A 17,504-nucleotide genomic window follows, 5' to 3' on the forward strand; every position below is an offset into this window, starting at 1 on the left:
ATTTATCGTTCCGAGAGATAATTTTAATTTGCACAGCTGGAGTATACGCAAATTTCCATCAGCAAATTAATTATCCTACACACAGATTTAGATTACGAAGCGTTTTATTTCTTTAATGATTGTTGCTCAAATTAGAGCAAGGACAACGGAAAGGAGAAACAATCCTGCTGCACGGCATTTTATTAAAAGAGTACTAAAAATTTTCCAATGAACATTGACACTCTGTTATAGTTATTATACGAATATATGTATTATCAAATTTATTTATACGATCTTATTTTAAAGTCCCTATTGTGCTAGAAAATATTTGTAATTTTAATCTAATGAAATCTCGTAATTCCTTTTTTTAGGTTTGAGGAATTACTGGGGGCTGTGAGGCCTTTCCAGTTTTACCAGGATAGGTAGGCGAGCAAGGGCTCAGTCAGGAGGGGTGGAATTTTCTATCAACTACCCTAGCACCTCCAAAGAAGACCTATAAACTCAAAAGTAGCTGCTTCGCGAATGAATCTACTAACGGATCGGAATCGCGACCCGCTGAGAAGATCTGGCGAGAAACTCAGCGAGCTAATGTTTAAGTTAGGTTGCACGTCGAACTCTGCTGAGTTCGACGAGTACGGTTACCGAAGTCCCTACTCCCCTAGTATTAGAGCTGAAGGCGTCTAATGCAAGGGTTTCGTATTTCCTGATGACAAGTACCGGTTAAGTGTGTTGAAGAAATCTCATATTTTAAATATCTAGCAATGTTTTAAATACGTCACAATTAACACTGCATTCTATAGTTGTTGTAACCTTCTTTTCCATATTCTATTATTTGAATTATACTTCGAACACATTGTCATTTTACCACCTATCATTATTATATCTTACGTTATGTCTTTAAAACCTTGTTTTATTATAATAGTGAAGTTGATAATAATATCTATGTATACATAAAGTTTATCACAGTAGTCCGTTTCGAAATAGGCAGTGATAGCACTGCCTTTTTTGAAACGGACGCGGTATTAACATTTCGATGTTCATGCGATACGCTTACTACAGCCCGAATGGGTTTGCCTTTGCACTAAAAAACGATAATACAGATAATTTAAAACTAATGACGATAATTTAATTTCGAATTAACCATTGTTTTCGAAATTCAATACATCGCTGTCCATATCAAATGTGGTACAAGCTAAGAATATTCTATCAGTGTACGGCTGTTCTGATGTGGTCTTGTGAGCCCGAACGAATGCACGAAAACGTCGTTTTCCGTTGTATTATGGACGTTTTATGAGTTATTATTAAATCACTGCCCGTGCCCGTTTAACAAGACAATAAACGGACATTAATGCGACTTGTGTACGTGTTTAGATGGTCTACATTCCTTCAAAAAATAAAATCTATATTTAATTTTTATTTACTAATAAGATCTTTTTTATAGGCCATTCTATAACCCACGTGATGGTGAGTAGTCGCCGTCGCATAGGAACATAAGCATTGGCTGTGACATTGACATCTGTGTTGACCGTTAAAAAAATTTCTAACTATACGTCCTTTTAAACGGTGTAAAACTTCTTGGAGGTAATTACATCACCGGTTTGTTTTGTAACAAAAATGTATCAGCTCTAGGTAATCTAGTTGCGATTTACATTAAGAAAAAGGCGAGGTATTTTAAAATAAAACTTTTCCGTCTCAGACTTAATTTTAGAAGTATTTTCATTTCAGATATAAGTAGTGGTCTCACGGTAGTCGAAACTCTACTATAATTAATTGAAATAATAAGTTTGTACACTATTAGGATTCTGTTGTCAAAGACTATTATTATACTTCTATAATCACAGATTTCGCTACACTATAGACAAATATTAATAAAGGCACGCAATATTGAATCTATTCTCAGTTTGACCAGACTATAAGCAATAAGAAAAGTTTGACAATAAACAAATAGTGCACGAGTGTGTGTGTCAAATACATGGTATAGTGTGTGCAATGTTTTTTTTTATTGATTTAATGTATTTTTTGAGCTTAATTTAAAAAAAAAATAACATTCTGCATTCTTTCTCTATATTCTCTATAAGTGAGGGAAATTTCATACTCCTGCGTCCGCGCAATTTTCATAAAAATGGGTCCAAAGTTTTTGCTTCATGTATTAATATATAGATTACAGAACGATGCGCACGGGCACAGCGAATAGTGATATTACAATAAGTAGATCCCAGACTTTAAGAAGCGCTTCAAATTGCACAGCCCACACGGATCATGATTATTCAATAGGCCCGTTCCACTGGGATCTAGGCCGTCCGGAATGTTAAAGACCGAGGACGTTAAAGCACATAAATATGTAGTTCAGGTAACAGTGCACGTTTATACAGTGAAATCCAATGAATGATTCATACTTCACAAACTTTGTCACAACTACGTTTAAATATATTTCAATAAATCTTGTTTGATCTAAAATTTTGCTAATGCTACACTAATACCTTATAATTGTTTACTGGTGGTAGGACCTCTTGTAAGTCCGCACGGGTAGGTACCACCACTCTGCCTATTTCTGCCGTGAAGCAGTAATGCGTTTCGGCTTGATGGGTGGGGCAGCCGTTGTAACTATAGTTGAGACCTTAGAACTTATATCTCAAGGTGGGTGGCGCATTTACGTTGTAGATGTCTATGGGCTCCAGTAACCACTTAACACCAGGTGGGCTGTGAGCTCATCGACCCATCTAAGCAATAAAAAGAAAACCTTAACCTTAATATTCAAATACATTTTTTAAACATAAGATAGCAAAACGCTAAATGTGTAGTGTTCATTCCTATTTCTTTAGTGAAAGATGGTCAAAAAGAATCACCTTCTGAAGTTTTTGCTCGGCATCGTCAAGTCTTTGTTTGGCTTCGTGTAGTGCCCGTTCTAGGTCGACCATCTTCTCGGTCTGTGCTGAGATCTGCTCTGATAGCACCTGTACTTGCAACTGCAGACTCTCCTTGTCCGCTTCTAATCGACGCACACGATCCTCCGCGTCGTTCTAAATACAAAAATTTAAGATCATAATTTCATCTCAAGGCTGTCGTAAAATCACTACTACAACTAAACACATTTTTTTAATTTTTTTTAATAAGTTCTTCTATCTAATTTATCTTGCTTCACATATTAAACCAGTCACAATTAATTAAAAACATTAGAAAAGTGAATAGCGTGTCTCATAGCTACTCTTACTTACTTACTGTCCGCTGTAATTTGAATTACAGATCGTGATAAATATTATTCTGATTAAATGAAAGTTAATAGGTAATTATTACATAAATTTTAATACGCTTTAGTAGATAGATAAACGTATTATTTGAAATAACACAATATTTAGGATTTTGTGAAAGCAACAAACAGAAGTACCTTGAAACCACCACGCACAGTCGTTTGTGGAAGCGAAGGGTGTGAGGGCCAAGAACGGTCATGCATACAACACGGTGGAGGGATAGGGGGACCGTGACACCAGCACATAGGGGGCCACCATCCGCCTTCTGGCCAGCGGAAATGTTCGTATGAGTTCCAACGTCTATGCAAGTCTGGAGGTGTTTCTTCATTGCGTATACGTCGAGGTCTTGGTGACGCTCGCACACCCGTAGGATGCTGCGGAGGCTTGCCCGACAAAGACGATCTACTTTTACGATCGCGATCACTACGATCAGACGAAATACGCCTTCGTCTATTTAGACTACCACCTGAATATTCTTCCGCTATGGCTTCCATAGACGGCTGCTCATTCTCATCCACCATATTGCCAGTGGGCATCCACTTGAAATCATCATCACGCCTCGTTGAATTATCTAAACATCTATTCGGTGTTAATGTCCGGTAATCGGCGTTGTTTTTTCGAGTTTCATATTCTTGGCCTTCAGAATCATCTCCGCTAGATGAAGATGAGTCGCTTTCAGACGAGTTGGGACGAGCGTCTCCGGTCGCACCGTCGGACCACACTGTACACTTCACTGTCGCTTCATCTGGACTATCAGAATCACCGCCTGTTAGAAGATAAACGGTCAAGAGTGCGCCACACACAGACAAGCCTCATGTCCGACATACACTAACTCACCCATTGGCGAGTACATATAGGAGCGCACGGCGGGGTGCATATAACCCGCCGTCGCACGCTCCTGATCCTCGTCGAAGGGTTCAGTTAAGTATTCACAGTCGGACATGGGGCTAAGCAAAAACGACACTGTGTGACAAGTTCGCGACGCGAGTCACCTACGTGTCTCTATTTACAGTTTGGCTTTGTTCCAATTAAATGCTACGTCAGTAACTCGTTCGTGAATTACGTACTCTCTTGTGGGGGCGGCTCCTCACTAGATACGACTGACGCGGAGTCGCGTTCCGAGGTCTCCGAAGCGGTCGAGAGAGGACGCTCACTACCTCCTGATGCACGCCTCGATTGTTTCTCAGAAATTTCCTTTTCTAATTGAGAATGTTTAGATTCTGTATTTGCACGCGATTTAATTGGGATTGGTGGTTTTTCGCCGGCTGTTCGATTGTGCAATGCTGCTATGGTGGCTGCCACGAGTGAGCCTCCGCGCCCGAGCTCACGCATGTTTTACTTCAAAGTGAACGGAGAGCTTACACGAATAGGGCCGACGCCCGTGCCCGGAAATAGATCGTGCTGTAAGCGCCGGGTGCATTCCTGTTGTTGGTTCAAAGTTATCCTTCACAATATATCCTTCATATTGTGTGCAATCCCAATCTTTTTACGCGCACTTGTAACTTGTGTTAATTACATACATTCTTGTTAACAATGATCGAACACAACACCACTTTCAACACACGTACAGAATGCATACATGCTTGAACACTCACCGATACTGGCATCCAGTTAACGCCTTCATACAGAGACTGGCACCAATGGTGTCCCCACTCATATTCGCTGCTAGTGTTATCGACATCGACGAAATCATTATTACGAACATTTCGGGAGTCGTTTCTCAGTGTGTTTTGCCCCGGTACGTAATATGGATTAAATGGTAACTGCGGTGGGTAATAGTAACCATTGACGTCAATCCATTCCAAATTCCTAAACCTTCTACGGGAGCTCAAGCAATCCATTTCGCTGTTTCTGTGTAACACGTAATACTTATTACACTTGGTGACCCCGACTCTAAGAATATTTCCACCGTCATTTCACACGACAATGTGGATCCCAATCATAAAACGAATTTTCTTGAGTGACGCTAATCGAAAATTTATCTACGAGTGTCTACGAGAGGATCACCCCTCATTTCAGAAATAGAACGACAGCTGTTTCATCGAGAATGCCCAATGCGTGTACGACGTCATTTTTATGAGCAACTTAAACACATGCTCAAAGATAAAACTTTTCTGTTCACAGTCTAAACACCGGTGTATAAAATAAATACGTGCCCTAATTTTGTTGAATTTATAGTTTCTAAATGAGCAAACTTACCACCAAATGATAAGATACTGGACAGACAATAAAATTTGTAAGAATTAAAAAAAATATTCTAGAATTCTTTTAATAAAAACGTTTTTTTTTTTTGATAACATTAAGAATGAAGCGACATCGTTGGTTTTCGGCTTTAGAAAATCGAAATCGAAAAATACGTTCCTCATGTGACAGATATTCTCAGACAGAGATTTTTTTTTAATTCAGTAATTTTTAAACCATACTGTGACTCGTTATGTATGTATGTATTAAAAACCCTGTAATTAACACAACTGGCCGCAACCATCAGTACTTCGATGGTAGTGTGACAAAAAAAACCTTCTTAAAAACCACATTTACAAAGTTTCAATGCAAACGAATAAATGACGCGCAAGCGGAAAATCACGATCATACAAAGGTTCACTTTACATATCTAAATAAATAATTTGTATATGTTTTTAAAGAGTGATATGAACTCAGACGATTTGTTACCAACATTTTGTCTATTTCTGTCGCGAAGCAATAATGTTTTCCGGTTTCAGCGGTAGTATAACGGTTTCTTTACTATCACTATAGGTCGTATAGGTGATTAGAGGGAATGAGTAGCAGAAGTTATCGTTTTTTTAAGCAGAGATTGGAAGAAAAGCTCACGGCTTGGATGTCGAATGAAATGTTGGACATCTTATCCAACTTAAGGCGTGAGTCCAAAGCCTCGATTCTATTTTATGACAGTTCCGATAACCATTTGACTGTTAGTTAAATATAATAAAAAAGGGGTCGATTCGCTTGTATACCCGTCTACGCTTATAGAATATTTACTATGTTTTTATTCGCCTTGTAGACAGAATCATACGTCCCAAATGATGGTGAGTGGTTCCGCTGCTTATGAACGTCATCAACGACAGGGGCAGAGCCAAGTCGCTACCGCTAAGTACCTGACTTAAAAGAACCGGAATGCGTATATTAAACAGCATATAATATTGTTACGCCGTTAAGAGCAACGCCATCTATCGTCGAATAGCAGAAACAAATATAAAAAGAACCCGTTTTTTACTGGTGGTAGGACCTCTTGTGAGTCCGCGCGGGTACCATCACTCTGCCTATTTTTGCCATGAAGCAGTAATGCGTTTCGGTTTGAAGAGTGGGGCAGCCGTTATAACTATACTTGAAACCTTAGAACTTATATCTCAAGGTGGGTGGCGCATTTACTTTGTCGATGTCTATGGGCTCCAGTAACCACTTAACACCAGGTGGGCTGTGAGCTCGTCCACGCATTTAAGCAATAAAAAAAGTATACTTTAGTTTTCGTGGTCATATACCTGAGACCTTAGAACTTATAGGTGAGTGTCGCATTTACGTGGTAGATGACCATGGACTCCAGTAACCACTTAACACCAGGTGGGCTGTGAGCTTGTCCACCCATCTAAGCAATAAAAAAATATTCTAGAACGCTCGAGAACTACAGCGCCATCTATTGTCAAATGGCGGAAACACGTATAGAAAATACTCTACTTGTGAGGAATGTTCTCGATAAATCTAGGGATGTCGTGTCGACTATAAAGGCGTTACAGAGATTGCACGAAATCAGTTAGTAATCGAAACTTCTCGAAACGAAACAGCGAACAGATCACCTGAAGCGAAGTGGGAAGAAGTGAATTAAGAATTTTAAAGTGTTCGTTAAGTGTTTTAAGTTAAATAGAGTTTCAATTTATACTTCGGTAGAATTTTATTTATCCCGAACCCCAGCGCGTAACAATATGAAACCTATAACAAATAGTACTTTAGACTTAAAAGAGATCTTAACCTCAGGGCGGGTGGCGGCGTTTATGCTGCTAATGTGTATGGTTTCCGGTAACACCGAAACGAGCCGTAAGCTCGTTCACTCGTCTAAGCAAAAAGAATATTCATCACAAATGTACATTTATTGTTGGCTAGACGTCGTAAATTTTCTTTGAAAAAGATTCTGCAGACTTACCCTTATAATTTAGTTAATTTTGAATCGACCGTGAATCGACTTCCGTGGGAAAAGTAGAATTTCCCGATCGTAAATTGAGTGTCAAAGGAGACTCCATTTTCAATTACAGCTTTCAAATAAATAGGTCAAGTCGAGCACGGGGTTTACGGGGGTTACTCAACATCTGATCTGTACTTACGGGAAAAAAATGTCGCCAACTTATTACGTAACTACAATGACGTTATCTTTTCATTATCAAAACATAGTATGGGGTTTCTTGTATGTTAAACTAATACACTTCATAATTTGTTACTGTTATTTTTTTGGCTATATTAACAAATGCAGTTACTAAGCATTAAACTAACGTGTTTTGTTTATTTCGATCACGAAGCAGAATGTATTTGAAAAACGACTGAATACTATCCAATTATGTATTCATATAATATGACACCGGGTTTACGTTCGCCCGTTTGTGTTCAAAGGCAGAAATGTGAGTGTCATACAATATTCTAGGAAATCTTTGGAAAGATTTAATACGTATGAATACTCAAACTCAAGAGAATATTGTTTGTTGAATATTTTATCACTCATCTAAAATTTCTGGCATAATATAATATATCGTCATATATTATATATTTCGCTAATTTTAGGTTTTTAAAAGTAAACAGTAATAAAATTTCAAAGCCTTTTATTGTATTCTTCGGTCCCGGACGTGTTTGACCCGGTTTAAACGATTTTATAGTGGAATGAACGGAGCCGCGTGCCTCGAAACAATAATCGAGCGAGGTATTAGCATTTATTAATTGTTCTCCTATTTCAATAAATGATATTGCAGCTATGATTTTTAAATTGAAACTTTAAACGTATTGTATGAAGAAATAATTCGCTATAGCTGAAATGAAGTTGAAATTAAAACTGTTCATTAATATTTCCGAAAAACATGTTATTTTTCGAATAAAAGTAAGTTTTTAATAGCTACAGAGAGCGATAACCCGAAACAATAAAAAAAATGTAATGAGTTTATTAAGGAAAATACAAGGTACAGGCGAAACTTGAGTCTGAAATTGACAGCAAGTCTGCAACGTAGGAAGTAGCGAACCATTGATTCAAATTTTCCATCTATACAAGTCCACATTTTATATTCCATTTGGGTATATAATAAAAAAAGATTACTTACCGTTTAAATTTTTAATCATTAAAACACAAATAACATTCGAAATGCGGTGAAATAAGATTATGAACGTTACGACTGAATGTTGCTAACTGCGACTGAAAATGTCACATCACACCGACTATATGTATAAATGGGACAACAGCGGGACGAGCTAAATATTAAACAAGAAAGTTTTATTACGCTTCGCGCTCAGAAGAGTTCGGAACAATGGGAACATAATATACACAACTGAGTGTTGTCGAAAAAATCTATGTATGAATCACGTGCCGTTTGATACTATTTCTTTTTTTGCTATGCGGAAAATTTTATATGAGCCCTTCATCTTGTCTTACAGACCACCGAAACAGAGTTCATACACAATATGTAACATAAACAACTACTACGTTAATCCACAGTGCGTTTCCAGAAGTATTTTTGACCACGTACAATCCGAATAAACATCCCTCTACAGTGGTTCCTGAGCGCTAAGACGTATCTTTCTTCATACAATAATTTTTCTAGACACAATTTGTCTTTGGAATTAACTATCCCTTCACGGTATGTCCTGAGTGCTACAAATATTTTTTTAAGCGGAAGTTGAAAAAAACCCTCAGCGGTTTGGCTATGCCTCTGGCATTGCTGACGTCCATAAGTGAAGGTGCCCACCCGCGATCAGGTGCAACGTAACGTAATGCAACGTAACGTAACGAAAAATACATACTATATATTTATTATTTATATTTATCTAATCCCTAAACAGCAAATATGATTAACAAAGTTAGTAACCGCTGTCGGGGGATTCAAACAGGGATCCCGTGGTACAATGGACGTGGCGACCAAGCTAAATTTCATTGCACGTGGCTTCAACAGAAAATAAAAATCTCAATAGCCAATATTATTAAAACTGGTAACCTAACTTTCGCTTTCAAATGAAACTCAGACTACAGTATTTGTTATAATAGACTATTTTATTAAGTCAATTCAACCGCATTGTTGAAGCGGTCGGCACCCTCGCGTCCTGGCGGGTGGTAAATGACTCTTGAACGCCGAGTATAAATAGGACTTGTTAACGACACAACGTATATACACTGTCCTATTTAATTATTATTGGATCAAACACGAAAATCATAACGTTTTTCCGCATTATCAAACGAATTTAGGTCGCATTCTTTTTGTAGTTGTATTTCGTAACTATAAAAATTCTCCAAGGCGCCGGGTATAAACAAACGGAAATGTGTGTTTTCAAGTTTATTTTAGGCTCAAAAACGTGAACGAACGTTTTAATACGAAAAATTTAGATGACTACGCTCCCAAATGCTCATCATCATCATCAACAGCCCACAGTCGTCCACTGCTGGACATAAGCCTCTCCCAATCCACACCACTGAGCCCGGTCTACGGCTCTCCTCATCCACTTCTTGCCGGCTACCGTTCGGAGGTCATCGCACCGCCTAGCCAGGGGGCGTCCCACGTTACGTCTTCCGCTGCGCGTTCTCAACTCGAGAACCCATCTGCTCCAGCGATCGTCAGTCCTACGGCATATATGGCCAGCCCACTGCCACTTCAGCTTGCTAACTCTTTGAGCTATGTTGATGACTTTAGTTCTCTGTCGAATAATCTCATTCCGGATTTTATCCTTCAGAGAAACTCCGAGCATGGCTCTTTCCATGGCCATCCCAAATGTTGTTGGGTTTGATTAAGAAAATTAATATACTTATTAATATACACGTAATTTACGAAATTGAACACCATCAAAATGTATGGCTAAACAAGGCTTTCATTATGTTTTAGTAGAAATGTTTGTTCACAACAATGAGGGAACCGACGCAACTCCGGTACTTTGAATTTTAAATTACTCTTTGTACAGATGAATTTGCCGAGCCAGCGAGTAAATAAAGGTCATGGATATTATGGCGCAATACTGCTTTTTTAACTGTTAGACAAAACTTGTGAACTAATGGACTTTAATTATGCGATCTTTTACTGCTATCGAAGACGGATGAATAAGTAGTGTATGAGTAGTGTATGAGTGGGGGTGTAGTAATGTAATAAATAGTTGTCGTCGATTCTGGACAACGATAATAACAGGGCCATGACCAAATCTCTGTGTATCGTAAAACATAAAATTTTTTTTTTGCAGAAAGTAAATTTAACAAAAGCGATTTAAACTTTTTTGTACAATACTTTTCGCAAAGCGGAAATTAGAGCCGCAGTAAATAAGAAATCTAAAAACCGCCCAACTTTCCAGACTACTGGAATATCAGCCGAGAAACTGTTCGTTGAAACTTTATTTTCTGGTAAAAAATTAATTATTATATATTTTTATAATAATGTGTGTGTTAAGATATTGCCTATTAAACCCACTGACTTTCTCGGCAAACTTTCTTAGTGGGTCGCGATTCCGATCCGGTGCTAGAATCTGCGAAGCGCTGCTCTTGCTAGGGCTAGCAAACCCTCTTAGGTTGAGCCCGTAAGCTGACCTAAGCGTCCGCGAGAAGCTAGAATAGCGCCTTAGACTACCAGCGATTAAGTAAGAAAAAAAGTTGCCAATAATCGTAACCGCTAACATTCCATTTCTTTTAACTACTACAAAACTATTTGTAGTTCACACCAATGGACAAATATTCCAAAAACCTGCAACGCGACTTTTCTTACCAGGTTCATCGTCATCTATCATTTTCGGAGATCTTTTCCGTACGTTATTAACTTTAATGACATTCCTGTTTAGGAGTTTGCAAACAAGACAACAGACAACATTATTAATTTAAGTTTAAGCAGGTGGCAGATGTTCTTAGAATATCGTTTGCAGGAAGCGGGGAGACGGGCAACGGAAACACGACGGAGCCTACTTTCACGCTTGTCGCGCTGATGAGGCCATTGCTGAGGGTGAAACGAAATGACCTTTGCTAGGCGCCTTCTCATTTTCCTTCGATACGATCTCTACAATATCATATTTGAAAAGTCTCATTCTGTTAATAGACTGTTTACTTTTTTTCTTTATTTACGTTGTATTTGAATTACTTTGGAGAAAATATAAGGATTGCATTATGCATTAAAGCAAAATGAAATAGGAATTAATTACAAACCTAAGCAGTATTCGAATCCAAGCGGGTGACCTCATTTTTAGCAATAACATTCTTAGCTGGATGGTAAACATTGCGCGAATAATTTTTTTTTTTTAATAAAAACTACATACTTTCACTGTTTAATCTTTTAATTTTTTTAAAGTTAAGTTAAGGTGCGTGTGCAATAAATATATCACGTAGTCTCAGGCGAATTTTAAAACTTACAACATATACGTTACAACAAACATCAGCACATTGATGGGGAGCCAGCGATCAATAACCAAATAACATCAGCAAATTCCGCCTAACCAGGTTACAATGCGGTTACATAAACGAACATCCCAACAATATTGGCTGAATATCGGTAACCAGATTTAATACATTGCTATTACATTTCACTACCCCTTTTGAATCGGCAAGAACACAATTCCTAGCATGACGTGAATATTGAAAGTTTATACAATGATTGTATCATGTTTCTTACTAATTGACATTGTACATTTAATGTTTATAGGTGTAGTTAGTTTATTCGGTTTTCAGGAATAGCAAACATATTTAGCATTACTTTTAAATCGACGATTAACATCTTACTAGGTATATGACCACGAAAACTAAAGTATACTTTTTTTTATTGCTTAAATGCGTGGACGAGCTCACAGCCCACCTGGTGTTAAGTGGTTACTGGAGCCCATAGACATCGACAAAGTAAATGCGCCACCCACCTTGAGATATAAGTTCTAAGGTCTCAAGTATAGTTACAACGGCTGCCCCACCTTTCAAACTGAAACGCATGACTGCTTCACGGCAGAAATAGGCAGGGTGGTGGTACCTGCCCGCGCGGACTCAGAAGAGGTCCTTCCTACCACCAGTAAAAAGAAACGAAACGTCGAAAATAATATGAGAATAAAAATTCTAGATTAAATCGTAAAAGTAATTTTCATTACGTTTATTGGTAGGTTATCTGTTACTTAATTACCTAACAAAGTTAATCAACTTAGGTACACATGAAATATTGCAAAGTAGGCATATTGGACAACTCGTAGTGCTGTTGCGGAAGTTCTAGTGACATTTTAATTAGCACTAATGGAACGGGCGTTCACCTGGAATCTGGACTGCGGTGCAAACTCCCGGTGCATATTAATTTTCGGGTAATTTCAGTATATCACGTTAGATATTCAGTTTTAAATTATTCCATATAGGTAATTTGTGCTATGACTAACGATGAACATTTAAGGCGTGTTTTCGGACCGCAAGGTTGATTACCACGATCCTGGCTATGGTGTGAAATCGTCACGTGGAACAGTTTGTAGAGTGATTTAGCTCATGTCTTTGGACTTCGGTAACATCCGCCTGTGCCATAAAAAACTTTTTTTATTGCTTACGTGGGTGAACGAGTTTACAACCTACCTGGAGTTAACTGGTTATCAGAGCCCATAGACATCTACAACGTAAATGCCGCCACACACCCTGAGATATGAGTTCTAAGTTCTCAGTATAGTTACAACGACTGCCCCACCCTTCAAACCGAAACGCATTGCTGCTTCACGGCTGAAGTAGCCAGGGTGGTGGTACCTAGCCGTGCGAGCTCACAAGAGGTCCTACCACCAGTAAGAGAATAACTCAAAACATCTCAAAAACAATATGAGAAGGCTGAAAATTTTCATAAGCCTAACTACGTATACCCGAAATTTTTAACTATTCAACGATTGGAATCACGACGGTCTCCGAATACCAGCAACTTTCCGACGAACAACTATTAAAACTGAACGCATTCCGCGCTATATCTGGGTTATTGAAAAGGATGTATTCAGAGGTTAGTTACCCCGAGCGAGGGAGACGCCAATGAATGGTGAAGTGATGCATGCTGTTGCATGGGAGCCATTGAAGTGCAGCGCTACACGATGGTCAGTAAACAAGGCTCTTTCATAGCATACGTGTCACCGGGTACCCCAGTACTTGCTGGCTTAAGCATCTCACTGTACAATATACGATGTCAATAAACGAATAACAGCAAACCGAAAAGTGCATTTTGATACAGCTTCGACAAAAGTACTTCGAGCAATTTTCCATGTTACAATAATATTTTGTTATTAAACGATAGTGGTGAATTATTGAAAAAAATTGTTGTACCAATTATTCAACATACATGTTTAGCAGTGGATATTTGCAACTGTATTATTCAATGATACAAATGTACATACGTCTTACCTTACTCAAATTTGACGGAGACAAGTATCCTATTCGCTTGACAGCATTATACAAGTTTGATGTTTTCATACTACGTATAAAATCGACCATACATAAAAATGTATTTCTTTTATATTTAAATACAGCGTGTTATACAGCTTTTTAATATTCTTTCGTAACAGAAATTTATTCTTTTTATTATTTTTATCTTTCCAACTAAGGCAGTCTATATCTAGCGCTGAATTACTGTAGTTACTCAAGGACATCAATAATGCGAACCGCATAGCCAAGCCGCTATGTATTTAAATTTTATTCAAAAAACGAGAGAGCATCATCTAACAAAATTAAATATAATACCAATATTTAATTTTGCCAAGAGCCATCTCAACGTTCATTTTTTATAAGATTAGAATATTTCTATTAAATCATAAGAAATTCGATTAGCCTTCAGGTTACTGAAGCCGCGGATTAAGATTAATCCAGTTGATTGAAATACTGGTAGACGCAATTCAACTTTCAGCTGAAAAGTGTCTCGACTATAATAAAAATGGTTCGAATATTGGCGCTTATACATTGCGATCATATACATATTCAGATTTTTTATTTTTTATTGATATTGGCGGTAAGGGGACTTGTGAGCTTACATTCGTTATATTATACTATTGAGACTTAGATGTCATGGCCCAAGGTGGGTGATACTTTCTCTGTGACCACTTCAAAAGATGTCTTATTCAATGCGTTGATCTACTTAATTTTAATTTCTGTGATTTCATTAATGGCAAATATACAACGAAATACTAAATTTGATAATGATAATTAAGAATATAGTTCAGGAAATTGAATGTGTAGTGGAAAACGCATAACTCTCAAAAACATGGTTAACAAGGCGCGCTTATTTCGTATGAATTCACATGAGCTGGTATACAACGTACCAAGGGTGTGCAATTAGATCCCTCAAAGGCTTTTACGAGCTGTAGATTTTAAAACGTAAGCCTTGCTAGGGCCCTGCCTTTCGAGGGCTTTAAAGAGCACCTGAGGAATAATATTTATTGTGCTAATTATGACACTTTGAATTTATTTCATTTAACAATTTTGCTCTCGGCGTAATATCGCATATGTACTTGAGGTGTACGTCTTCTTCTTATTCTTTACTAAGCATTTTTTTTATGATTAAGGGATTACTGGTGGCCCGGAGGCCTTTCCAGTTTCACCACGACAGGTGGGCGAGCAAGGGTTCAGCCAGGAGGGGTGGGATTTGCTAACAGCTACCCGAGCGCCTCCAAAGGAGACCTAACAACTCAAGAGTAGCTGCTTCGCGAATGGATCTACTACCGATTCGGAATCGCGACCCACTGAGAAGATTCGGCGAGAAACTCAGCGGGCTGATCTTTATGTTAGGTTGATTAGTACGGTTACCATAGTCCTTAAACCTGCGTCTAGTGTTAGAGCTAAAATCGTCAAATCAATGGTTAATGGATCTGATGGATCCGTAAGGACGTGTAGCCTATCGTTATTATGGATGGGCGCACATACTATATTTGTCATCAAATATTATGGAGAAATAGTTAACGTTAATTGTAAATAGGTCACTTATACGAAGTAGATGCCTACTGTGTATTTCTCGTAAACATGGAAAATCTTCCGTTGTTGTTCCGTTTTATTGTTCAATGAGGATAACGTTTTACGCTCTCACATGAACCCAGCAATTTTATCCGTATATTTCTGAACTCAAATTAAAATAAACCTACAAACGTTAAAGCACAACGTTAAACTACTGTTACTACGTAGTTCACTTAAAGTTAATGGTGCGGATTTACATTTGCTCGGATGAAAAACTCAACATAGAATCGGTCGGTTTGATAAATAAAAATGTGTGTATTAGACATGCGTAGTTCCGGACCTAAATAGTTCCTGGAACTATGTCCACATATGGAACTATATCATTCAATCCGAGTTGTCAAAATTAACATGTTCAGACAGTTCCATTTCCATTCAAAGTGTACTGTTATGCAGGAACTACGAACGCGTTGAACATGACGGACATGCGGACATGATTAGAGCATAGGTAACGCGCGGCGCGGAGGCGTGGCGCGGCGAGTCCACCCGAACGAGTCTCGAACCGACACGAGTCCACGTAAAGAGATAAGGCGACATATGGCACGAATACGAGGGAGTGAGATGGAGCGAGTGCATGAAACTGCGTGTGGAGCTCTTTCATATTACATTTTTATTAATATTGAAGTTATGCTCTACGACCAACGTGTTACAGTCGATAGTTGAATCAATTAAAATGTTTTGCTATGGATTTTGACCTTGACCATGCATCATTCCTACGAGCACTTAACCTTAAGTGTTTGTAGACCATTTCTTAGAAAATCATAATTCAAAATTAGAGAATTTTAAAACATTCACCACTTTCGCTATTCGGTATCTCGGTTATGGGAAAAAGGTTGTAAGACTACAACGAGCTCAATTTACGTTGTATATCAAAATAACGTGGTATTTTAATTAACAACTGATAGGTTATAGTTTCCGGTGCATCGTACAATACATTGAAAAATAATGAAAGTAGTAGAGTAGTTGAAATTATGACAAAGTAATTACAGTACATTAATAAATTATGCAACCAGCTGTAACAATGAACCTAAAACTAAAAACCTTACAAAATAATAATTACAATAATAATTGCCATAAGCGGCAATCTATTTTTATATAGTGCTTTTAAAAAATTGTATTTTTAATACCTTTTTTGAAAAATATTGTGTAATTAATAATAACTTAATACGTGATTCGCTACACTACAAACAGCTACTAGACTTAACATGTCCGCGGAACTAAACAGCTTCAAACAGCTACTAGACTTAATATGTCCGCGGAACTAAACAGCTACAAACTACAAACAGCTACTAGACTTAACATGTTCGTGGAACTAAACAGTTCCGCGAACATGTTTACTGGAACTAGTTCCGACACTCAAAAGAACGATGTCATGTTCAATCCAGTTCCGAACATGATTAGCGCACGTCTAGTGTGTATGTATGTGCAAGTCACACATGGTAGAAGTGAAACTTATAAAAATAAAAATAATCGCAAGGTTCAACCACTCCACAGTGTAATAGAGCAGCCTCACCCTAGGGTAACCGCTGTATGATCACGGTATCCGTACGCCAGGTAAGTATGATTTGGCGACAGAAATACGAGAAAGTCTATCAACTGTGTAACATCTCGTTACCGTGATTCAGGAATTGTTGAATTTACGTGCAGCGACATCTGTTGATAACAAACTAAATAGAAATAAAAGTATCTCAGGGCGCTCCGAGAGCCATGACACGGACCTCAAAAACACTCTGAACTAGTAGTGGACGCGAGACCGTGTGGAGCGCTTCGTGATTTGTCGGTGCCGCTCGGAGCCGCTTCGGCAAGCCAATAGCGGCACACTTATTTTTTCGTTTCGTTTCATTTCGTTTCATCGAGTTTGAAATCACGACGATTCTAAAGAAGTTTCCCTTCAAAAAAATACTTACCAATGCAACATTGTTGTTGTTCTGTTGAAGCCATCTGAGTATAGCACTGGCTGTAGTGAAGTCGGGCCGAGGTGGTGGTGGAACGGCGTGCTGGAGTGACGACGCGAGTTGCTGAGCCAACTCTAAGGCTCTTGCTCTGGCTGCGCGACCAGGACCACTAGTTGTAGACCCACTGGTACCCGTTCCACCGGCCTCTGCATCATCAAACATAAAACA

General features: G+C 38.3%; 1 protein-coding gene across 9 annotated transcripts in view; it reads right to left on the reverse strand.

The window, feature by feature from the left end:
* Nucleotides 1-17,504, reverse strand: part of Liprin-beta (liprin-beta 1) — a 42,089-nt gene that overhangs the window by 17,014 nt on the left and 7,571 nt on the right. For 3 of the 9 annotated variants that reach the window (XM_089732421.1, XM_028182625.2, XM_089732420.1), the window contains exons 1-3: nucleotides 4,295-4,810; nucleotides 3,365-3,993; nucleotides 2,826-2,999 (exon numbers count right to left, since the gene is read on the reverse strand). In XM_089732421.1, the coding sequence (XP_089588547.1) occupies nucleotides 2,826-2,999; nucleotides 3,365-3,993; nucleotides 4,295-4,559 (1,068 nt within the window). In that variant the 5' untranslated portion in view covers nucleotides 4,560-4,810. The other 6 variants (XM_028182624.2, XM_028182623.2, XM_028182622.2 and 3 more) reach the window with 4 other exon arrangements.

The sequence above is a fragment of the Bombyx mandarina genome, chromosome 13, assembly GCF_030267445.1.
Source record: "Bombyx mandarina strain Sakado chromosome 13, ASM3026744v2".
NCBI classification, from domain to species: Eukaryota; Metazoa; Arthropoda; class Insecta; order Lepidoptera; family Bombycidae; genus Bombyx; species Bombyx mandarina.